Source organism: Oryx dammah, unplaced genomic scaffold (assembly GCF_014754425.2).
Source record: "Oryx dammah isolate SB20612 unplaced genomic scaffold, SCBI_Odam_1.1 HiC_scaffold_1, whole genome shotgun sequence".
NCBI classification, from domain to species: Eukaryota; Metazoa; Chordata; class Mammalia; order Artiodactyla; family Bovidae; genus Oryx; species Oryx dammah.
In genome coordinates this window covers 73,676,390-73,702,105 of record NW_024070185.1, presented here as the reverse complement: position 1 = coordinate 73,702,105, position 25,716 = coordinate 73,676,390, and the positions used below count along the sequence as shown (strand labels likewise).

General features: G+C 39.4%; 1 protein-coding gene across 2 annotated transcripts in view; it reads right to left on the bottom strand.

Annotated features, from left to right (window-relative positions):
* The window catches only part of LOC120866238 (transcriptional repressor NF-X1), a 65,230-nt gene that overhangs the window by 20,366 nt on the left and 19,148 nt on the right, over positions 1-25,716 (bottom strand). Inside the window, exons 5-13 of one of the 2 annotated variants that reach the window (XM_040243819.1) lie at positions 24,449-24,554; positions 21,661-21,732; positions 19,948-20,087; positions 16,353-16,452; positions 16,052-16,269; positions 10,562-10,659; positions 7,042-7,072; positions 2,571-2,653; positions 1,448-1,556 (exon numbers count right to left, since the gene is read on the bottom strand). In XM_040243819.1, coding sequence (XP_040099753.1) covers positions 1,448-1,556; positions 2,571-2,653; positions 7,042-7,072; positions 10,562-10,659; positions 16,052-16,269; positions 16,353-16,452; positions 19,948-20,087; positions 21,661-21,732; positions 24,449-24,554 — 957 coding nt within the window. The remainder of the gene's footprint in view (positions 1-1,447; positions 1,557-2,570; positions 2,654-7,041; positions 7,073-10,561; positions 10,660-16,051; positions 16,270-16,352; positions 16,453-19,947; positions 20,088-21,660; positions 21,733-24,448; positions 24,555-25,716) is intronic. The other variant, XM_040243828.1, reaches the window with a different exon arrangement.

The window sequence follows — 25,716 nt, the reverse complement described above, 5'->3', positions numbered from 1 at the left end:
TGAAGAACATCACCTGAGAGATTATTTTGAACAGTATGGGAAAACTGAAGTGACTGAAATCATGACTGACCGAGGCAGTGGCAAAAAGAGAGGCTTTGCTTTTATAACCTTTGATAACCATGACTCTGTAGACAAGATAGTCATTCAGAAATACTACACTGTGAATGGTCACATCTGTGAAGTATGGAAAGCCCTATCTAAGCAAGAGATGGCTAGTGTTTCATCCAGTCAAAGGTTGATGTGGTTCTGGAGCCTTTGGTAGTAGTTTTGGAGGCAGTTTTGGTGGGAACAACTCTGGTCATGGAGGACACTTTAGTGGTGGAGGTGGCTTTGGTGGCAACTGTGTTGGTGGTGGATATGGTGGCAGTGGGGATGGCTATAATAGATTTGATAATGATGGAAGCAATTCTGGAGGTGGTACAGGCTACAGTGATTTTGGCAGTTACAAGGATCAATCTTCAAAGTCTGGACCCATGAAAGAAGGAAACTTTGGAGGCAGAAGTTCTGGCCCCTGCGGAGGGTGGCAGCCAATACTTAGCCAAACCATGAAACCAAGGTGGCTATGGTGGTTTCAACAGCAGCAGGAGCTATAACAGTGGCAGGAGGTATTAATTACTGCCAGGAAACAAACCTTAGCAGGGGAGGAGAGCCAGAGCCAAAGAAGTGATAGGAAAGCTACAAGTTACAACAGATTTGTGAGCTCAGCCAAGCATAGTGGTGACAGGGCCTAGCTGCAACAAAGAAAACATGTTTTAGATACTACTCATGTATATGGGCAAAAACCCCCCAAGGACTGTATTTGTGACTAATTGCATAACAGGTTATTTTAGTTTCTGTTCTGTGGAAACTGTAAAGCATCCCAACAAAGGATTTTAATGCAGATTTTTTTTTTTTTTTTTGCACCCATGCTGTTGATTGCTAAATATAACAGTCTGATCGTGATGCTGAATAAATGTCTTTTGAAAAAATATGCTGTGTGTAAAGTTAGTCTATTCTGAAGCCATTTTGGTAAATTTCCCAAACAGCATGAAGTTAGAATTCCTTTAGGGTGATGCCAGGTTTCATTAGAAATTTATTTACAACTGGCTTGGATGGAGAAGCCATTATCTTCAGAAACATTGGTGTAGGTGAACTGACAGTTACTGTTTTGTGATCTGGAGTTAGTAATGGACTTTTTTTGTTATTAATATGATTGTTGGCACATCCAATGTAATATGTCTAAACTGAATTACGGCACCAGATAGTTCTAGATGGGAATGAAGCTTGTGCACCATCCATTATCATGAGCAATCAATAAAAGATTTAATACTCCTTTTTAAAAAAAACCAAGGTCCTGAAATACTAAGGCTTATTAATTCAGGAATCTAAGAAAGTCAACTGCCCAGGATCTATCATGCCTGACTTTCTAGAAAACTCTCATGATACAGTATACAGTGAAGACACTCACTAGCTTGCCAGCACGTCTGGCAGTTTCCACGATGACAAGGTTCTTCACATCTATGAAGGCCACAGCGGAGTTTCCTCCCACAAATCAAAGGACACTTGTGCTCCTTATCCTAGGAAGAGAGGTTTATACATATATTATTTTTTGCACGCTGGAATCTTAGTTCCTCGACCAGGGATAGAACCTGTGCCCCCTGAAGTGGAGTCCTGACCACTAGACTGCCAGGGAATTCCTAAAAGATTTATTTATATTTGCTTACAAAATTATCTCCATTTTATATTTTCCATAAACAAGATTAACAAAGAAGCTCTCCACAATTACAGATTGCATGAGGTCTGCAATTAGCTTCAAAATAATCAGGGGAGGGGTAGTAGGTGGGGATGTGGATGAAACAAGATTAGTCATAAGCTGATCACTACTGAAGATAGATGTTGGGCATATATGACACATACTTCCCTCAGCTTTTATATATGTCTGAAGTATTCAATAAGAAGTCTTTAAACTTTCAAACACTGGCTTATAAACAGGTCTTTATCACTCTTCACACTGTCAATATAAATGCCAAAAATAACAATTATGTATTACATATATATACATATGTGTGTCTATACATACTTTACTATTAGTATACTGTGTTACCTTGTTCACACACCCAAAATAACACAGCACCCACTGCCAGGTAATGCTTCCTCTATTTAGTTGCACAGACGTGAATATTTCAGATAACTGAAACCTGTTCCTTTAAAAACTGCCACTCTCATTGTGCCCACTGATCTGACCCAAGGAACAGACAAAACTTGAATCCTGAGTTGCTAAGACCAGGCGAGTCTGTGTGCGGCAACAGTACACAGTCTCTTGCAGATGCCTACACACTCATCCAGTGGTCTTGGGCTCTGGGGCCTGAGGCCCTCCTTCTTCTTCCTCCATGGTGCCATAGGCTGACTTCCTGACCTGGCTGAGGACCAAAAAGGCCCAGCCTGTCTCTCTGGCAGCATTCTGACTGCTGCTCAGGGGCCTCTCCCAGTGATTTCCAAATCTGGGCTGCATTCTTAGACGGCTGAGGCTTCCAGAAGCCCAGTCCCTAGATGAATGCAATCTGACTGTACCTAATGATTGATCCACTTACCACACAGCATATCTCATTACATTTATGCCGTCCACATAACCGTTTCTTGTTACACCTCTTGTCGCACATAAATGTAGCATCTGCTATGAACAATTAAGAATAAAAAAAAGTTAAAGGATATGAACATTCATTCAACAAGTATCTGTGTGACTACAAGCTGAAGAAATACAAATGTAACAATGTAAACAATTAGTTATGGTGAAAGTGCATACTTAAAAAAGATAATTTTTCACTTGTCAGTCAAAAAAAATAGAAAACAGGAAGACTATTCAAGAGTCCATTGATAGATGAATGGATAAAGAAGATGTGGAATATATGCAGTGGAATATTACTCAGTCATTAAAAAAATCTTGCCATTTTTGACAACATGGATGGTTCTAGAACATAGCTATACTAAGTGAAATAAGACAAATGCTGTATGACTTCACTTATATGTGGAAACTAATGGACAAACATAACAAAACAGGAATAGTCTAGATACAGAGAGAAAGCAGATGGTTGCGAGAGAGGGGTAGGGGGAAGAAAGAAACCAGGCAAGTGAGGTTAAGAGAGACTTCCAGTTTCAAAACCAATGATTCATGGGTATTAAATGTATAGTGTAGGGAATACGGTCAATAACTAAGTAATGTCTTTGTATGGGGGCACACTGAAACTAAACTTCTTGCGGCAGTCATTTTGAAATGTATAGAAAAAACACTACGTTGTGTGTAATGGGCACTAATGTAGTGTTGTAGGTAAATTATATTTCAAAAACAAACTCATAGAAGAGATCCTATTTGTGGTTATCAGAGGCAGGAGGTGAGGGAGGTGGAACTGGATGAAGGGAGTCAAAAGGTACAAACTGCCAGTTACAAGACACATTAAGGATTAGGGATGTGATGTACAACATGATAAACAGAATTAACACTGCTGTATATTATATACAAAAGGTGTTAAAGAGTAAATCCTAAGAGTTCTCATCATAGACAAAAAATGTTTTCTATTTCTTTCATTTTGCAACTATGAGATGATGAATAGTCACTAAACTTATTATAATAATCACTTCATGATGTATGTAAGTCAAATTATTGTGCTGTATACTTAAAATTTATACAGTGCTATATGTCAATTATATCTTAATAAAATTGGAAGAAAAAAGGAAATAGGAAGACTGGGTGAAGGTGTAGAGAATAGGTACATGCAGTGGATGGGAGGATAAACTTTTGGACTACATATGTATCTATCAAAAATTTAAATGGTGGGACTTCCCTGGTGGTCCAGTGGTTAAGACTCTGTCTTCCACTGCAGGGGCCACAGGTTCAATTCCTGGTCAGATACCACAGGCCGCTGGGTGCAGCCAAAAAATGATTTAAGTGGTAATTCCACTTTAAGGAGTCCTCCCTACAGATACACTTCTGAAAGTAGCTAGGGCACCAAAAGCACAAGCAACAAAAGAAAAATAAACGTGACCAAAATTAAAAGCTACTGTGCATCAAAAGACACCATCAAGGAAAGACAACAATATAATGGGAGGAAATATTTGCAAATCAGTTATCTCACAAGGGTCTAGGGTCCAAAATGTATCAAGAACTCTTTCAAGTGAATAACAAAAAGACAACTCAATAAAAAAGGGAATAAAGGAACAGACTTTTCCAAAGAAGATATACCAGTGGCCAAATACATGAAATGATGTCCAACATCATTAGCTACTAGGGAATGCAAATCAGAACCACCATGATTTATCATTTCATACGCACTTAGGATGACAGTAACAGTAATAATAATAATAGTAAAAAAAAAACAACCAGAAAATACCAAGTGTTGGAGAGGATGTGGAGAAACAAACCCTCACACATTACTGGTGGGAATGTGAAATAGTGTGATGGCAGTTCTTCTAAAAATTCTACCTCTAATCAACATATAATCCAGCAATTCCACTCCTAGGTACATACCCAAAAGAATTTACAACAGGTACTCAAGTAAAGGGGGCAGCAGAGAAACGAATGGTTAGGTAGCATCACCGACTCAATGAACATGAATTTGAGCAAACTCTGGGAGAGAGTGGAGGACAGAGGAGCCTGGCGTGCTGCAGTCCATGAGGTCGCAAAGACTTAGTAACTGAACAACAATAACAACTCAAATAAAAGTTTATGTACAAATGTGCAAAGTAGTACTAGTTGCAATAGTCAAAAGAAGGAAACAAAATTAAACATCCATTAACAGATGAATGGATAAACAAACTATGGTATATACATACAACAGAATATTATTCAGTCATAAAGAGGAATGAAGTATTGATATGCGCTACAAGGCAGATGAACCTAAAAAACATGCTAAGTGAAAGAAGCTAGAGACAATATGTAAAGGTTACATATTATATCAAAAATTCAGAATTAAATCCAGATTCAGGAAGCAGATTAGCAGTTGCCTGGGGCTGGGGTTGGGGTAAGGGGGAGTGAAAATAAACAAAGGGTTTCCGTTTGGGATACTGAACACACTTTAGAATTGATAGAGGTGATGGTTTTACAACACTGTGAAGGCACTAAATGCCACTGAATTGTATAATACGCTTTAAAATGTTTCATTGTATGCTTTGTGAATTTTATCTTAATAAAGATGTTGCAGGCGCTCAACTCTTTAAATGGCATATCCACATAGAGAATGCCCTCAAGAGGGAGAGCTATACATACTGACATGGAAGAATATCTTTGATATATTGTGGAGGGGGAAAAGAGCAAGTTCCAGACAGTATGTTTACTAAGAACTTAAGTTTAGGGGAAAAATAAAACCATACCAACACATGTATACATTGGTATGAATACAGAAAAGATCTGAACCCATCCTTGACAAATTAATGAGGTAGTTTTATCACGGAAGCAGAACTAGGAAGGGAAAATGGGGGTGAGGGTGTATTCCGACTTCATATATTTAACATCTTATTAAATATTTTAAATTACTAAAAAGTGTACTAATATAGTAAGTTTTCAAATTATGCCTTTTAATCACCAAAATTTTGACTGTGGTTTTGAGGAAGTTACTTTTGGTTACTTCAAGTATTCAGATATTTGAGGCAGATATTCAGCCCTTGCCCACCTTCCCCAGGCTAACAGATACTTAATTTTGTTCAGAAACTAGGCACCTATGTGTTCCTCCATTATACTGAATAGTCTAGCCTATCATGGTAATTCCATTCCCTTTGTGACAGAAGGGTTTAGGCAGAAACATGTGATAAAGTACACTGAGGGTCTTTTGGGGCTGTCCTCTTTGCTCTCAAGAAGGAAAAGAAGGTTAAGAATCTCTCTTTCTTTCCTTTAGATGCATTGGGAGAGGACACAATGTGTGAAACTGCCGTAGCTCACTTATACCTATGAGGGGAAAACCAAGAAAATCATCAGAAGCTGAACTAGAGTCCTAGAATCATTGGGTTTGGAATTAACCAACCTTGGACTTGTTCTGCCTCCACACTTCCTATTACGAGAAACAGTAAAACCTCTTTAGAGCTAAAGTCATTTTTCCTTGGATTTTATGATACCTATAGCCAGGAGCACCCTAACCAGTACAGCTTTCTTCTTGACCAGAAAAAGAGCTTTTATTTTGTGTAAGTTTATCTTCTATCACTTCCAAAACAGTTCTAAGGTGGTTTAAACAAAAATTACATGATGGTTAGTAAAACAAGAGTAGAACCATAATAAAGTGGAATATCAGGATCAAAGACAAAGGAAGAAACAATATTCTAGGTCTGAAGGCTGAGAAGGCTGCTGGCTGAGTCACCCTGTTCTAAGTATCCAAGAGGCCTATCAAACCACAAGAAGATCAAGCATCAGAGTCAGTTTTTACAAAGCTTGCTTCATTAGGTGCTATTTACCTTCTCTTCCTATACCAACATTTTATTATGAAAACTTTCAAACATATAAGAAAGTTGAAACAAATTGATAGTGAACACCTATATATATGCCTATTACTTAGATTCTACCAGTAGTTACACGTAGTTTTCCACATTTATTCTTCTATTCAACTATCAGTTTATCTTAATTTTGGATGTTTTTCAAAACAAGCTACATACATGAATATATTTCCCTTATATTTTATAGCATTTCTTTAACTAGAACTCATGTTTGTTTGTTGTTGGGTTTTTTTTGAGATAAGTTTTACGGGCTTCTCTGGTGGCTCAGTGGCAAAGATATGTCCTTGCCAAGCAGGAGATGCAGGTTCAATCCCTGGGCTGGGAAGATCTCTTAGAGAAAGAAATGGCAACTCAACCCAGTATTCTTGCCTGGGAAATCCCATGGACAGAGAAGCCTGGTGGGCTATAGTCCATGGAGTTGCAGAGTCCCACAAGATTTAGTGACTAAACAACAACAATAACTACAAGTTACATACATGTACAAAGTACCTTCACTGAATTCTAACAAACAGATAACCCATCTCCCTATCAAGATGCAAAAATTACCTTCACCCCAAGAAGTTCCATCACACCCTTTCCCAGTCATACCTTCACTTTTGAGACTGGTACATGGAAGCTCCTACAGAAAAAGAAAAGGGAATAGTAACTATTTTAGGAATAAACGAAACAACACAACTGCAGTACAATGCTGAATCTAACATGCATATCCCAAATACCCAGGACCTCTCCGGCAGTCACTGTCTAGAGCTGGGTCAGCCCAGTCCCTGTATTCTTTACTCACAACAAGTCCCCAGGTCTAACAACTTTTCATGAAAATATAATTGTAAAATTCTTTGTGGTCTGACCTCCAAACTCACAAGTAGATTACATATTATAAAATCTGAATGGAAACAAAAACTACTAAGGGTATGCAGAGCAAAGAGAAATAACTGTCTGGCAAGGGTATCGACAGAAAAAGAAGATATAAGAATTGAAAACATGTAACCATCAGTACCATAAGATGCAGGGGCAAACAGCTCTACACACTCAGGAGTACCACAGCAATGCTGCTGAACTGTAACAAAGTGGAACGCAGAACTCCTTGGCCATTCAAAATTTTATTACCCTGGTTTGAAGTATGTGTGAACAGCCTCAAAAGTCTATCACATGTAATTTTACTTATGCATGTTCCTGAATAACATGCATGGTGAGGCTGCTGTGTGAAGAGCAAGTCAGTCACTTGGGAGAGACGGTGTCTGGCTGGTTGCCCAGCATCTCTGTCCAAATTTGGCTTTGATGTCACGGACAGGCTGCTATATACTCAGAAATAAGTTACATGATAAAAACATTTCTTCTTTGTGAAAATGACCCCGAAAAAAAGGAGCAGCTGCTAGAGTTGATAACAGACATGAAGCTGTCTAAGAAACTGAAGCTTCTTGGCTAGAAAAACGTTTTCAGTAAATTAGTGAGTTGGCTGGGTTCTAAGATAAAAAGAAACTCCTCATACGCTCTCTAGAGATATAATGCAAAGATGACTCAGGAAACTGCTTGAGCGAGTGCTTTAGTTAACATGAACACTGAAAAACGCTAAGAAATGACACGCTAGGAATTTTTGAGCACAGGCCATCCTTCTTGCTTGACCCTACAATAAACCTCCCTCTGCTCCAAACTGCGAAGTTTCATTTGTTTGGTCTCATTGTGCCTCAGGTACGTGAATTTGTGTTTGGTAACAATTTTGGTGAAGCCAGCCTAGGAGTCTGTGCTGGTGCGCAATGACCCTGGCCAGAGGTAGCCCCCACCCTGAGACCCCAGCAGCTGCCAGAGCTCATTCATTCCAGGGAATGGGAAGGGATTCTCCCTGACAGATGATAGCCGCCCCAAGATATGAGGCTCTTTAGAGCTGAGAAAAAAAAAAGAAATGATATGCTGGAGTGGTATCTACACCTGTAGGGAAAAGCAGAGCTCCCATAATTCCCTATAATATGTATGAATTTCAATAAAAACTTATATACAGCATTCTTTCTTAAGAGGTAGTAAGATACAGCATACGTTTCTTAAAGACTCCTACCAAAGGGGTTAAAAGAAAACAACCTTTGAAGCTTTAAGAAATTAAGTTTTTATTTACCTAGAAAACTCACTTCCATGGAAAAGCCCATTCCATTACAAAAGACACTTCAGGAAAAATCTGGCTGAACAATGAGGTGATTATTAGTGTTTCAAAGAGATCTTTCACTTTGTCAAATTGTTTAACAGATGAGCTCCTCCAGTAATTTTAAAATAAGACTTTTATTTGCAAAAATTTAATTTACACATAACTTTCAAAAGTACACTCACTGCCATGGGGTCCACTATTTGAGGGAGTGAGGTCACAGAGTGAATGAGAAGCTAAAAAGCACACAGACAGAGAAAGAGATTGCTGGGAGAAAAGCAAACTGACAGGGGTCACGTCTAGGTCGTGCATCTGCATCCTGTTTGTAATTCTTGGTCACAAAGAGCACCTCAAGGCATTAGAAAATGTATGATTCCTAAATCAAAGTATCTCACAGCCTTCAAGCTGGTATCTACAAAGCATAAAGTGGTCCTGTACCTGACATTCAACATATCTTTACTATCCTATATATAATATGATTTCATTCAGAAGAAAACCCCATGCATCTTCACACAACTTTAGTCTCATGTAAATGGCACTAATTACTCTGACATTCTTTCCTTTAATTCGGAAACTTACTTATTAAGCTAGCTCCTAATTTATGGACAATATCCTCAGAATCAATTTGCAAGTCAGCTGCTATCCAGACCGTGGGCTGTATTTAACAAATGGTATCAATGACTCAGAATTCTGTCTCTACTCCAGCCTGTGCTCTGCTGGGACAGGTGCTAATTATGCACTGAAATGACCAGAAGTATGTCAGAGAGCCGGGCAGATCAACACTCAGTATGTTCCATGAGTAAAAGTACCCAAAGACTTCCACAGGAAAGTTTCCTGCCTCTTCTGGTTACAGAAACAGAAATGTCCATCAATTCCAAAACGGCAAGATGACTTTTTTATAACACATGGTCCAATCAAGGTTGCCCCAGGCAGAAAGCAGAAACTGACAAAACAGTTGTATGGTGAAGTATTAACATTACCTGAAGAGAGGTTTGGCTTTTGCTACTGGCTTCTGGGAGGTAATCTTGGAATATCATGCTTGACAGGAGTCTCACTGTTTGCCTGGGGCCTTGGGTCACCACAAAGTCTGATACGAGTTAGGGTGTAGGCTGGCCATACCATAAGACCAATGATGTGGTTTCAGGTGTAGGCTTTGGGTCACACAGTGTTAGCAGACTTCTGGAGGGACTGGAGGCTGAAACTAGCTACATGGACGGTCAACCATACATACACGATGGAGCCCCAATAAAAACTGAACACCCATGCTTGGGTGGGTGAGCTTCCTTGGTTGGCAATACTCCACACATACAGTCACACACTGGTGGTGACAAAGTAACACTGTTCCAACTCCACAGGGAGAGGACAACTGGAAGCTTCATATTTGGTGCTGTCTTGCATTCAGCCCTACATACTTCTTCCTTTGATTGATGTTAATCTGTAATCTTTCCCTGTAGTAAACTGTAATCAAGCATATACCAGTTTTCAATGAGTTCTGTGACTTCTTGCAGCAAATAAACCTTGAGGGTAGCCTTGGGGACCACTGGACTGCAGCCGGTATCAGAGGTGAAGGTGGTCATGTGGACTAATTTGGCAATTGTCTAAACTCCTGCAATGAGTCAGAAGTGAGGGAGATCTTGTGGACTGTGTCCCCTCTAACTTCTTCGTGAGCTAATTGCTTTCAGTGGTGCTACTGCTCTTCTCTTCTGGCATCTAGCACTGTCACACTTATATTTAGTCGAGCTACTTGTATATGGGCCCTAAGCCTATCAGTGGCCTCTGAGTCTTGCACGCTGGACCCCTTCATACCTATTCTACAACTGATCCACAGTAGATGTCAGTATATACTGGTTGGATTGAATGAATCAAAAACAGTGTAACAGGAATAAGCCTGAGGTTATTTTGATTCCTTCCCTCCCATCATCACCAACTGATTAATAAAAAGCACTGGTGGCAACAACTCTAGCATCGTGTAGGATTTACCTTTGTTCTGAAAGAGCATCTGCAGGAAATAACTGATGTGCGAGAGCATGGTCCACAGTCTCCTTCATGACAGAGCTTTTCACAGGTATGAATGAAATCTTTAATAAAAATGAAAAGAGCTGGGGATGAAAATTGCAACTGCTCATTTTCAGATTCCCAAATTCACTAGCCACAATGGTTCTCCACCTCTGTGCCCTGTAACTGCATCACCAGAGCTGAAGGAAGATGGATGCTGTTAATGTTTCTTGCCTTATCTTCCCCCCATCTGGCCAGCTCGGCCTTTTCCAGCAAGGAAAGGCCTCAGCATTAGTCATAGGAATATGCTTTGGGACACAAGGTACTCTGTGTATGTCAAAGAAAAGATCTTCTGACTCTTTATTGAGGCCTCAAGTCTCCAAATTAGACTTGGATCTCCTTAAAATTGTAGCCATGGGTGACTTGCTGAAGTACTCTTGACTCTAGGGAGTCAAAATCATCTAGGGATCATAAATAACCAGGAACCATAATCCATAATCTCACTGACTAAGTTCTATGAATGTCTGGTGATAGGCGGCCTGCCACTTGTTCTGTTAAGCTAGGCTTTAGAACAAGTCCTGTTTCGTGGACTCCCCAGGGATCATCCATAGTCTCTCTCCATGGCTGCTGTTTACACGATGCTTTTTTTCCATCTCTTTACCTTCAGCCTAACTGTATCTCTGATTCTAAAGTCTGTTTCCTGAAGATGGCATTATAGTTGCTTCTTTTTATAATTCATTTTGATAATCTCTGCTTTTTGTCTAATTGCTTAATCATTTACATAAATGTTATGATTGATATAGTTGGATATATATCTGCCATTTTACTTTTAGTTTTATGTCTCATGGCTTGTTTGTTAATATAATCTTCCTTCATTGTTTTCTTTTACATTAAGTGAATATTCTCCACTGTAACATTTTCCCCCAATAGTGGCATTTTCCACTATATTTTGAGTTATCTTCTTAATGGTTGCTCTAGAGCTTATCAGTGGTACACATCCGAGTGGACTTCAGATGTGTACAAACCTAATTCCTGTGAGATACAGAAGCCTTATACCCATATAGCTTTTTTCTTCTCTCTTGTGCTATTACTGCTATACATATTACATCTAAATATGCTACAAATTTAACAGTACAATATTAAAATTATTGCTTTCTATAATGTTATGCCTATTAAAGAAGCTGAAAAAAGAAAGGAGAGCAAGTATATAACACAATTTGTTCTATTTATCTTATTTACTGCTACTGGTTTTATTTGTTCCTGAAGATCTGAGTTACCATCTGATATCACTTCTTTAACTGCAATACAACCTTAATTCCACCTACTCCCTTTGTGCTGTTATTGTCAGATATATTTCTATACATTATAGGCCTAATGACACAATTATATATATATTATTTTATACTATCGCTTTTAAAATCACTTGAGAAAGAAGAAATATGCACTTATACTTTCTTTTATGATTATGTAATTAACTTTACTCTTTGTTTTTTCTTGTGGATTTACATGTATCAGCCTGAAGACCTCTCTTTAGTGTTTCCTCTAAAGCAGATCTGCTAGCAGAGAACTCTCGGTTTTTTCATTTTTGAAAGACTTGCTGCGTATAAGATTCTTGGTTGGTAATTTTTTTCTTTCAGCACTTTGAATGGGGCGTCTCACCGGCTCCCTCTTGTGATAGTGTTCTCCACTGTTTCTGATGAGTAGTCACCTGTGAATGTTATAGTGGTTCCCTAGTATGTAATGTGTCATTTTTCTCTTGCTGCTTTCAAACCTCCCTTTTGTCCTTGTCTTTGGCCTTCAGCACTTTCACTGTGTGCCTTGGAATTTATCCTATGGAGTTTTTTAGTTTCTTGGATGTGCAAATTAATGTCTTTCAATAAATGTGAAAAGTTTCCCACCAGTATTTGAATATCTGTCTGCTCCTTTCTCCTCTCCTGGTGCTTCACCATTCTCCTGATGTGCTTAAAGGTGTCCCATGTTTCTCCGAGGCACTATTCATTTTTATTCATTTTCTCTATGTTTTTGGGATTATATTATCTCTATAACACAGATCTATCTTCACATTTATTGATCCTTTCTTCTGCCAGCTCAAATTTACTGTTGAGTACCTTTGATGAATTTTTAATTTTAATTACTGGACTTTTCAACTCCAGATTTTCCTTTGGGTTCTATTTTTATAATTTCTATCTCTTTACTGATACTCTGTTTGATGAAACACTGCCTTTGTACCTTCCTTTAACTCTTCAAGCATGGTTTCCTTTAGTTCTTTGAATGTATTCATAACGGCTACCCTGACAGCTTTAAATCTGACACTGATCACTCTCACAGAAAACTGAAAGTTTCTGTTACCTGTGGGTTTTTTTTTCTGTTTGCATACTTTGTGATTTTTTTGTTGGAAACTGAACATTTTTGGCAATCTGCTGTTTGCAGTAACTCTGGATACTGCGTCCTCTTTTCACAGCCTGTCTGCTTGCTCACTAGGCTATTTTAGTGAAGTCTATGTCTATCACAATACAAAGACACTGGTGTCATTCTTTTGATGGCACAATCCTAGGCATGTGTACTGTCACCTTGGGAAGACAATGGTGTCAGCAGGACTCTCTTTGACCATTTCTTTCCCTGATCCTTCTGATAAGCTGGCCGCCTCTCTTAGTATCACATTCAGTTCTGAGGCTTCACTAATTGCTGGCTGACAGCAGCATCCCGGGGCATAAATTGCTCACCAGTCTGATCCAATAAAATTTGGGCAGAGGTAGTCTTTGAGGCAAGTCTTTGAAGTTTGTTCTGACCCCAGGATGGTTCCTCTTGGTACCTCCTTCCCTGCTTCTCTCTGGTGAACTAGGTGGCCTATAGTTGAGCTTGTTGCTCTTAATTAAGAGGAACTACTGTTTTCTAAAGGGCCTTTAGGTCTGACTTCTCCACACTCTCTTTCAAATTAAACTGAGTTCCTTTAGGGGATATTTTGGAGCTCTCTTTCCTTATGGACTGTCTCTCCCGCTGGAAAAGGTCACTCAGTCACTGGGTGCTGGGTGCGACAACAGCCTCTAGTTTTCTTGGCTCGTGAAACCTCTGCCCTGCAAATGAACGGGGGTGACGGTGACTGAGGTCCCAGTACTCCTGCCTGTTGTGACTGGAACAGGGCCTCCAATCTATGTGTGACCAGTATGGAGGAGTGAAAGTGAAAATGAAGTCGCTCAGTCATGCCAGACTCTTCGCGACCCCATGGACTGCAGCCTACCAGGCTCCTCTGTCCATGGGATTTTCCAGGCAAGAGTACTGGAGTGGGGTGCCATTGCCCAGTATGGAGGAAGGGAACCCCAAACCTGGCAGTTGTGCTTACCAGAAGTTTAGCCTTTTCAACTTGGAGTTGGGGGGATAAGAAATGCTGATGGTCTATTCCTCCTAGCAAGGAACCCTTGACTGGGAACTGAGGGTGGATGAAGCCCTGATTTCTTGGGCACACCCATCCTTTAGTTGAGCTGATTTGGGAAGGGGGAGGGAAGGAAGGAGTAGGTTGTGATTCAAACAACACAGACTCTTGCTGTTCTTAACTCAGTTTTAGTAGGTTTTCTTCAATACAAATTTCTTTATTGGAGTTATGTGTGCAGGACAGTTTCCAGAGACTTTAAATGGTTGCTTGCTTTTTTAAAAAATAGTTTTCCCCAGCTTTGCTTGTTTTGCTCCTCAGGCTACCATCCCGAAAGCAGAATACCACCTAGTCTTTTGTACTAAAGCTATGTGACTAGGATGGAAATTTCCTACTGGGTGAGATACTAATGGACCTAAACAAGATTTCTGTAGATAAGCCAGGCCTGAATAAACATGAGATCCACTGTTACTGCTAGTTATAGGCTTTTCTTTGAGCTTCTCAATCCAACTCACCTAGCTCCTTAAAAGCTTTCCATGATTAAAACTCTCCTGAAGTTTAGCAGTTACTCTTGAAACTCATGAGCGGGTCTTGTCTCACCCCCAGGTCTGCTCATACTGACAGTTACCGTCTTCCTCTTGCTCAAGGCCCTCTGCAGTACCCATTTCACATTTCCTCTTTCTCTCCATGCCAACGAGCTATCTGAGCATCAGGGCAGGATATCTAGTCATATATGAAGCTCTTACGAAACTGACCCATGTGCTTTCTGAAATGGGAAGATCTTTACCATCTCTCTGGATTTGCAAGTCATTTGATCTCTGTTTCACAGGGCTTATCTGAAGATACATTTTCCTGGTAGGCACAGAGAAGCAATAGACAACCGATTTTCCTGACGAGGTTGAAATGTATTAAAATAAGAGAAAAGGGCATTTCTTCTCTCTACGTAATTTTAAAGTCAGATTGAGAAAAGGAATTAGGGAGGGTGCTCCTACTGGTACTTGGAAGAAATGTGAAATCTTTCTTCTTGGAAAAATGGAAGCCAAACTTAGAAGAGTCTATCTTTACCACAGATAGTTACAGGAACACCTCTTTTATACAGACTCAATGGCTCAGGTTCATTTTTCTAAATACGCAGCTTTTTGCCAACTCACTGTAAAACTACATGCACATATCCCAAGGACATCCCAAGGACTGCCTCAGAAAGTATCAGTCAGAAGCTCAGACTACTGCTTTATAGCTAATCTCAACAAAACTTTTCTGGTTTCTATATCCAAGTAATCAGAAGCCCACAAGTCAGAAGAAACGGAGAGTCACTAACGGTAGGCAGATGGGCATACTGAAAGCATTCACAAGAAAATAAACAACCAAAAGGTTTAACAATTAAGTAAAACAGTCAAACTGCACCTTGCTATGGGGAAATACCTGAAAAAACTCAGCAAGCCCAGAGGGAATCAGTGTATTCAGTAGAATACAATAACTGAGGTTCAGGGAAATGATGACTCAGTCAAATAAGGGGAAAGAAATTATCTTCGGTAACCTCTATTCAAAGAAAGAAGGTAATGTAAATTTTAGAAAAATGTCTCTTCAAAATGAGTTTCAGGAGGTGTTATTCTGTTAGATGGGAAACCTATCTGAAGAGAAAGATGTTTCTTGAGTGGTTCAAATGAATAAAGTTTAAGTGCACTTAAAATTTCAGTTCTTAAAACGCCTCACCCAGTTAAAGTGTTTCTATTATACGAAAATGCTTCTAAATACTTGCCGAACCCTAAATTACTAAAAGGATACCTGGCATTCATACTAATATAGGCTGCTAAGAGAAATCATAAACACCCCAACCTCCCCCTCCCACGCCCCCAACAAAACAGTCTCTAACCACAACTGTCCTGAGTTGGCAATACCTGAATTATTAATAGAAAGATCATTCGGGCAAATGTGAGCTTTCACAAGTATATTTTGAGAAGGAAAGAAAAAGTAACCACACAAATCTGATCATATTATTTAGAAAAACCTCTGATACTGTAACTGGAATTAAATACTATTTTAAGTAGTCATTGCTGCCAAATATTTACATTTACATTTTTAAAGACAACTTTCCGCCCACTAGTTACCTAGGGAACCACAAGGCAGAGGCTTGCCGCACACTTTTCCACATGAAGGCACAGGATCCATGCATGTCTTCCGACCACTACTTCCAAGTTCAAGCAACTGGCTGAGAGGAGTTTGCCCACAAGGGCAATAGCGCACCAGTTGGGGAAGCCGTGGGCACGGCTGGCAGGGCTGAGGGTGACACACTTGAGAACACGTATGGTTCCCACATTTCAAGTCCCTGTTAAGAAAAATAACACACTATTACAGAACTGTTGCATTAAATACAGCTTTACTGTAACTGAGAAAAACGTAAAACCTTACTTGCCACATATCTTTAAACAGCCAAAGTCCCCAAATCCATCAGACTTTCCTATGTCTGTTCCACATAACACATCTCGGGAGGTGCTGCCACAGTAGCACACTTGAAGACACAATTTCAAAAATGAAAGATTAGTAATCTGCACAAGTGCTTAAAATACTCTAAGCAATCTATAAGAAGACACAAAATCCTACTCACTACTGTTGATCAGACCTGGCTCAGAAGTAAATGTGGCTTATACAGCAGCTCTAAGCCCCATCTAAGAGCTCTACCATAGGAAACAAATTTAGAAGGTTTTGTTAATTTTAACACATCTCATGGTACACCTGTAGCACACCTCAACATGAGCATTAAAGTGAAACAGACTGGTCCATAAGGCCATGGTTGGAAACCATGGATCATGAGGCTCCCTGGGGTCCTATGGAGATGTCACAGAAGATGGAAGCTAAATGGGGTAATTATGGAGGCACTGATGACTGGATTCCACTCTCATTTCAACCAAGCAGCATGGATTTAATACTTCATATCTTGGGGTTCACATAAAGTGCTTAGGAAAAGTGTCTGCTGCTAAAAAGAAACTTTAAGATAGATACAATATAAAATCCTTACTAATCTGTATTCTACTATTGTTAAATTTGAAGTAATCATGTCTGAGTCCTGACACTGAGTAAAAAGTGTTTCAAAGAACTTGAGACTTTTATTGACTATACAGAGAACTCAGCCTAATATCTATAGATTTTTCTGTCAGTTGAAGAAATAATGGGTTGCTTTATGTGCTGCACTTAAGGAGTTATTTTCAAAGCACCACAAGAAAAGAGTTGGTTTCTAACTAATATGTAACAAAGTCTGGTAAGGACTAAATTTCATCAATTTATATAATGTTTCTGATAAGGGTCACTTTATATTTTTAGTTTATAATGAAAACTTTTTATCAATGAATATATTAACCAAGATGCTTGATTTTTAAAATATATATTTACTCTCCCAGTAAATACATGGGCAGTTTCATTCCCTGTTCTAAAACTCATTAAATAAAGATTTACTTATTAGATGAATTATAGGTGCAGGATATGCAATCAAGATTGGCAGAATCAATAAATTGGTAAACAAAACCCTAGCAACAGGGAGACTGTGCAAGCAGGCTTTTTTTTTTTTTTTGCTAAATGTCTGCTCAAATAGAACAGACTTCTTTTTTTCCAGAGGTATAAGATAGCTATGAACCGGAGAATCAAGGGTCAGAAAACTGACAATTCTTTTCAAGCACACATGAACATTCTCTAGGACTGATGACAATACTAGGGAACTAAACCTCAACAAAACAGAAACTAAAAAACACCTTGAGACAAAAAGTCTACAAATAAATACTGGAGAGGGTGTGGAGAAAATGGAATGCATCTACACTGTTGCTGGGAATATAAGTTGATACAACCACTATGCTGATGGCCTACATACTTTGCTAGATATATAATATGGACAAACAAAAAGTCTTCAACTGGGTTTGAAAAAATCAGCTACATACACAAAAACAGGAAGGAAGAGACTGGGATCCATACAAATCTGACAAAAAAGTGTCATTTAGTCCAATATGAATCAAGAGCTAAAAATGGTCCAGATCAAAGACAATCTATACTGCTAAGACCAAACTGCCAGTATATATTTACTCCTGCCTTATCTCAAAATAGGTTTAATGTAGCATATAAGGATATATGAGATAAATGAAGAGAACATAAAAGATGTGAAAGTAAAAAGGAAAATAATGGTAAAGATACAGAATGAATCGTAGCTAAAAAGTACACACTTATAAAGATGGACATTAGGTCAGTTTACCAGCTTCCCAAGATATTATCTTTGAGGAAAAACAACTATTCTTGGAACTAAGAACAAACAGGACCTTCTTCTCAGAGGACCCATAAGCAAAACACTAAATAATATACAGCACAATTCCCTATGTAAAGTCCTTATAGTACATACCACAAAACATTTCACAGGGATGTACAAAACATTTCACAGGGCTGTTTCTTATTTTAAGTGCCAACACTGATCAACAGCGTCACATCAAAGTAAAATATAATGAACTAAAACTATAGGACCAATGCATTGCAACCCAGGATCTCTGCAGATTTAAGATAGCCATAAAAACAGAGAAAGCATAGAGTAAGTGGTCTTTTGAGATTCACTTCTTTCACTTAGTATAATATTTTGGAGGTTCATCCACTTCATAGCATGTATCAATATTTCAATCCTTTTCATGGCTGAATAATACACCTTTTTATGGATATATCACATTATTCCATTTATCAGTTGATAGGTATTTGCGTTATTGCCACATTTTGACTATTATGAATAATGCTGCTATGAACATCCATTTAGAAGTTTTGTATAGACATATATTTTCATTTCCCTTGGGTATATGCCAAAGAGTAGAACTACAGTCACATGGTAACTCTATGTTTAACCTTTAAAGGAACTACTATTCTCTTTTTCCTTTCGGCTGTACCACACAGCTTGTGAGACCTAGGTTCCCTGACCAGGGACTAAATCTGGGCCACGGCAGTGAAAGCGCAGAATCCTAACCACTAGGCCACTGGGGAGATTCCTTAGACTGTTTTTTAAAGTGGTTATACTATTCTACTCTTACTGTGCCTTTAATTTACAGTTTCCTAGTGTTTAAAGGTGTTAAGCATCTTCTATGTGTTTATTGACCATTTATAATTATTTTCTTTTGTGAAGTACCTCTTCAAGTTGATTTGTAGGAGACTATCTTTCTGTTTTTCTTTAGAAGGGGTACTTTAAATATTCTGCATACAATCTGTGATTTATCTATTCATTTTCTTAATGTTGTCTTTTGTTGAACAGAAATTTCTTAATGTGATAAAGTTCAATTTAACATTTTTTGTTGCTCTAGGAAATCTCTGCCTGATCCCAAAGTCATGAAAATATTCTTTTATAGTTTCTTCTGGAAACTGTTCCTGGGTTTTACATTTAAGTCCAAGATCCATATAGAATTAATGTCTGTGTAAAGAGTGAGACAGGGGTTGAGGATCACTTTTTTCCCATATAAACATCCAGTTGTTCTAGGACCATTTGTAAAAAGACTCCTTTTCCCACTGAATTAACTTAATATCTTGGCTGAAATAAACTGACTATAATATACTGAGGTCTATTTCTGGACTCTATTGTTAGAATCTACTAGCCTACCTTTATACCAATAACCACAATGTCATTATTACTATTACTTTATCAGCCATAAAATCAGGTCTTTCAAATTTGTTCTCTTTCAAGATTTCTTTGGCCTTTTCTGTGCCCTTTTCAAGTAGTTACTGCAAAAAGATTTCCCAAGCAGTTACTTTTAAACAGCATTAAAAAAAACCTACTGTCCAAATTCTACAGGACAATGACCTATACTGGTATTATGTGACCAAAATAATGAAAACCATCCAATCATTCATATATCTCCAGTTCTTTCTACCCAAGATAACAGACCTAATAGAGTCTTTGTGAATACAGGCTTGAGAAAAATCCATGTCATCAATACAACTGTAAATAAGGTTCCAAAAAAGTCCCTAAGTAGGGCTGACTGGTGTGCTCACCACTTACCCTGGTTCAATATGACCCGACAAGGCTGGCATGGACCCCCATGGCACAGCTCAGCACAGTGGTGCTGACCACAATTCAAAATATTGTCACAAGGGTTAGAACAGTGAACTGAGACAGCCTGACCACAGCGAACTGTGTGCCTATAAAAAGAGAAAACATAAAGACGGCATTAGCCTGGTGGGCTGCTGTCTATGGGGTCGCACAGAGTCGGGCACGACTGAAGTGACTTAGCAGCAGCAGCAGCCTAATGTTGGACATTGAGGTCCTGTTCGACAGCTAAACTAACCCTTCCCCAAAATCTACTAAACCTCTCTGGGCCCCATTTCTCCGACTTCTATGTTTCCCTCCTCCAATCACTCCCTCAATTACTCTTCCTTTCTCCACTTTTCTTTTTCCTCCTTTGCTTCTCTGTCCCCTATTTTCTGGCCAGAGAGGAATTGAGGGCCTAAGTATTTGTTACACTGTGATTTCTCCTCTGAGTTGAAGCAGCATGCAGACGGTAAAGAGCCTGGCACTCCCACAGTATCTTACAGATCTGGGTGGAGAAGTTGGAAGATGTAGTTCTAACGAATATTCCTGGAATGCAAGCACAATGGCCTTCTCCTGGGACCTTGCACTCTGGCATTTTCAACAGCTGTTAATATTGTACTTAAGAACATACTGTATGTGACTGATTCAGGAAGGGAAATAATTCTGGCTTTGTTCTAATAAACATCCTGATTTCGCTGACCTATTAGCCAGAGAAGGATATGAGGCCACTGCTCTTACACAATTGTCTTCAGGTTTCTTTTCAGGGCAATGGTTTAGAGCTTGCAATCTACTCTCCGACAAAAAGTTCTACTCTATTCCACTACTCTCACTTCAGCTATGTATTTTGTTTTAAAAAGTCACTGTTACATACATAGATGGTCAGTTTCCAGTGCTCAGCATCACAGCTAATATCAACCCCTTGAGGAAGACATTATTATTTCTACCATAAGAAGATAAGAAAAATGAGGCTCAGCAGGAGAAAGCAACTTGCCCAGGTCAACAACTAGTTAGTGGCAGAGCCCAAATCTGACCTGGGCTTTCTGACCAGAAGGCCTTGCATGTGACTCTCAGGCTACACTGCTACTCTTGTAAGTTCAGTAAACACTTATGTTTATCATTGAAAAATCTGCACTCTTCCATCTCATCTTGTGGTTCAGGAATCACTGTCTGGTCTTCACTGGACCTCAGAGGCACTCTGCAGCTATGCAGCTACCAATGGTCCCTGCTCTGATAGAGCATAACTTGCACTGTAATGAAAAGAGGGTGGGCTCTGGGGGCCACTTATTCTTTCTTTCAACAATATTCACTGAAAACCCCCTAGACACCAGATACTACAGTAGGCACAGATAAATGATCCTTGCCTCCTGAACCTTAGCAGGCTGGGGTTCAACTCTTGGTTCTTTCATCCACTGAAGATATTAAGAAAAAAGTCCCATAGTATTTCACTTAAAATGATAATCTCACTTTTTATAACTTTTTAATCACTTAAAAGACTGCAAAACAGGATTAAGGCAGCACAGGATTTACTATTTACAGAAAAGTACTATTTACACCTACCATGTATTAATGATAGTAAATAAATACTATTTGCACCTACCTACTAATCTTTCATTTTAGAAATTCATACATAAACCATCAGTGTGGAAACTGAAGTCTTCTTTTGGAATACAAGTCTAACTTTACCTGGTCCGTCCACATTCACATGTTTTAGTCATAAAGGCAGGGCAGGGTGGGCAAGGTCCTGGATGGCACAGACTGAAAAAGAAAAGTTTTGATGAATAAATCATATTTATGTATCCAACCCTGAACAAAGCTGCCCCAACTGAGCCTGACCATGAATATGGCAGCAAATAAACTTACTATGAAATGTTTTAGTATTTACCTAAAGTTGATGAACTATTTAAACAAAGACACCAACAATGTTTTTATATAGAAAGGATTGATAGCAGAACCATTTTAGAATATTTAAACAGAAAAGAAAAGCCCAGGTCAAAATACTGGTCTTATTTGGGTCTGACCAGTCAAAGAAAGCATTTCTAAATATGGTCTTGGCCCACTTAGTGCAGTGTGTAGGGATAAAGAGGTGGCCACTCAGGATGGTCAATAGAGTCCTTTAGAAGATCAGAACTCAATCAATGTTCAGTTCCATTCAGTTTAGTCACTCAGTCGTGTCCAACTCTTTGCGGCCCCATGGACTGCAGCATGGCAGGCTTCCCTGTTCAGACCTCAAATCTGCTAGGTCCATGAGAAGTACAGACATGTTCTCATCCGCGAGTGAAGTGCTAAGAGGTGATGGGCTAACAATGCAAACAGTGAAAAGAAGGTGGGGGTGAGGGGAGGCCTGCTGGTGAGTAACAAAGGGGAGAGGAACTCGTGGAAAGGACTGGGCTCAATGATACGCTATAGGTCAGAATCAGGCCTCCGAACAGAACTTTTTTTTATAGGAGCTATGATAAAAAGAGACCAAAGGAAAAAAATAACAAAATGGATATATTTAAACAAATACTACCCTCTTCAAAGCAGACACCCCTGGTAATTACACAGAAATATCACTATTTAAAACATTTTGGGAACTTGGCAGGGGAGGTGGGGGGAGGTAGCATCTACGTGATGGCAAATCACAATCCTTTGGGAGTTACAAGCCAATCAGAGACGAGTTGAATTCATCAAGTAGGTACCAGAATTTGCTATAAACATCAGGTGTGCCTGAGTGGATTTTTTTATGTAACTCCTAAATCAGTAATAATAATTACTAAATCAGTTTTAAACACTGAAAACAATCTAGAAACATGTGCCCAGTCTCCTAAGGTGACCCATTTGGACAGACTGAACCACAGAAGATTAAGATTAAGCATGCTTCTTTAAGGATGAGTATCATTATTCAATAGCTACATTCCATATGATATGCCTCAACACTTTCATGAAATTATTTTCATGGCTGGACATTTACATAACTTTAGACTGAGAGACAAACTGTTGGTCAGGTGTGGACGATTCCAGGTTATTTCAAACATCCGAGGCCTGGACTTAAAGAGTAATGGTTCACAACACTGCTACGTATTAGAATCACTTGGAAAGCTTTTACAACTACAATGCTTAGAACGCATTTGAGTCAGTTCCAGTGAGATGGATGACCCCAGAGCCTATTACACAGAGTGAAGTAAGTTAGAAAGAGAGAAACAAATACTGTATATTAATGCATATATGGAATCTAGAAAGATGGTACTGATGACCCTATTTAGAGGGCAGCAATGGAGATGCAGACAGAGACCAGACTTGTGGACAGAGGGGGAAGGAGAGGGTGGAACAAACAGAGAGGGTAACATGGAAATATATACCCTACCACAAGAGAAACGGCCAGCCAGCGGGAATTTGCTGTATGACCCAGGGAGCTCACACCAGTGCTCTGTGACAATCTAGAGAGGTCGGATGGGTTGGGAGGCAGGAGGGAGGCTCAAGAGGGAGGGGACATATGTGTACCTGTGACTGATGCATGTTGATGTATGGCAGAAACCAACACAATATTGTAAAGCAATTATCCTTCAATTAAATAAATTTTTTAAAAAAACAAACAAAAAACACTACAAAGCTTAGACCCAACCCCAGGAGACTCTGATTTAACTGCTCTGAGGCAGAGACTGGGCGCTTGTGTTCTAAAATGCTCCTTCAGTGACTGACCATCTGGTCTGCATCACAGCTGGTCTCCTCTGATAGTCACAACAGGGGCCCATTTCTATTGAAGGCTTCGGAAAGATAATTCATGCAAGGGTTAATTTTTTATTACTGAATTTACTCAAAATGCCAATTGAGGGAAGGAATAGATGAGTCTCTGGATTCTGATCTAGGAAAGCAGTCAAAGGAAGAGGAGGGGCTGACTGCCCAGCAGATGGCAGACCATGCTGTTTAGACCAGTCTGAACAGCTCTCCCACTGACGGTCCCCAGCACCACCCCCACATGGTGATCATAAGACCTCTGATCCAACTCCTGTTCCTGCAACAGAAACTAGATAACAGCAGAAGCAACTATAACACTCTGGTGTCTGTATTACTCTTAGGTTTGGGTAATAAAAGCAAGTGTTACCATTTTTGACCACTTACCATGTGCCAGGCTCTGGGCCAAGTCTCTTAAGTGTGTTAATTTAATATTCGTAGAACTCTGCAATTAGTTTTGATCATATCATTATTACCTTGCAGGTTCAGACACTGAGGCTCAGAGAAGTAATTTGTCCAATATCACATAACTGTAAGTGATGAACACAGGAATTAAACCTACATCTGAAGTCAGTCTGTAGAAATTTATTTGTAACTGATCAACTGTTTATTATGGTTCATTTCTTTCCTCATCTGTAAAATGGAGATGATAAATATCTATACATCACTGGGCTGTGGTTAGGATTCAGCGAGTCAACTTTTGTAGAGTACTTGGCACACAGCAAGTGCTCATCCCCAGGAGTCTAGAGTTCCAACTTACAGGTTACAGGAATGTGGGCAGTCCTGGCCAGGCTGTTTCTTTCTACAGACTTCACCACAACTATGTGGAATTTCATTTCTGCTCCATTCAGGATTCTTTACCTTGCCTAAAACATATCAGATCAGAGAGTTAATGGTATTAATTTCAACTGTTATCCTGTAGACTTCAGTGAAATCATACAATATAACCAGACAGTATGAAACATAAGTGAGGTTTTCATTAGTTCAATAAACACATTATCCTCAAATAAAAAGTTGAATGTAATGTTACTTGTCAAAAGCTTTACCAAGTATGATAAAGTTGGGATTACCTGGAAAAGACAAACTAGTCATTTTTACTTACGAATATGTCACTTTCACTAATTTAATCTAAGATTTTAAAAATAATCCTGTAAAATAAGCCCTTCTATAAATGGGTCTTTGAATTGACAGGGGAGTATCTACTTTAAGAACCAGAGAGAGGAAACAGGCGAAGACAGCACTGGCGGGGAGGCAGCAGTGATGGAAAGGACGGAGGCTCCCCTGCATAGTAGGAACTTGTCTATTCTAAAGTTGTAATATAGGCATAAAAGGGTTACAGTTTTATAATCAAGTCACTCAAAAAAATCTTTAGTAAGCCTCTTTCATGAACTCAGTGCATGGGCAGGAAGAGTAAAACTGAGAGGCATGGGACTGCCCCGCGACCTTGAGGAATTCATTCTCACTTGGGCAATTTACACCCTAAATGAAGCCAATTCCTGATCCCTGGCCTCTGCTTTTCTCTCTTGCCTGTCTCTTTCAGAAATCTTGTTCATTTCTGTGAGGTTCAATACACCTCAAGGCCAATGAGTCCTAAATCTTTATTTTCTATGTTGCCCTGAATCCGCAGTTTCAGCCCCACATGTCTAACTGTCTGCTGAACATCCGTGCTTGAGGTTTCAGTCACTTCAAACTGCCTATGTATCTACTAAGTTGGCATCTTTCTTCTTAGGCCCCAACCTCTTCAGGGTTCCCTGCTTCTGTTAGTGACACCATCACGGTCAAGAGTCTCACAAACTCAAAAACTAGAGTCATCCTCCTTTTTCTTCTATTTTCTGTTTAATCACCAAATCTTGTCAATTTTCCTACACAGTGTACCTCACACCGCGTCTCCCTCCACCTCAGCTCCCGCTCCTCCTCTACTGGCCAGAACCTCATCTCCACACCATCAGAAAAACCTCCCTGACTCTGTGCTTTCTTGCTTCAACATGGTGCCCAGGTTTTCTCCTACCATCTTCCACTGGCCCCAAC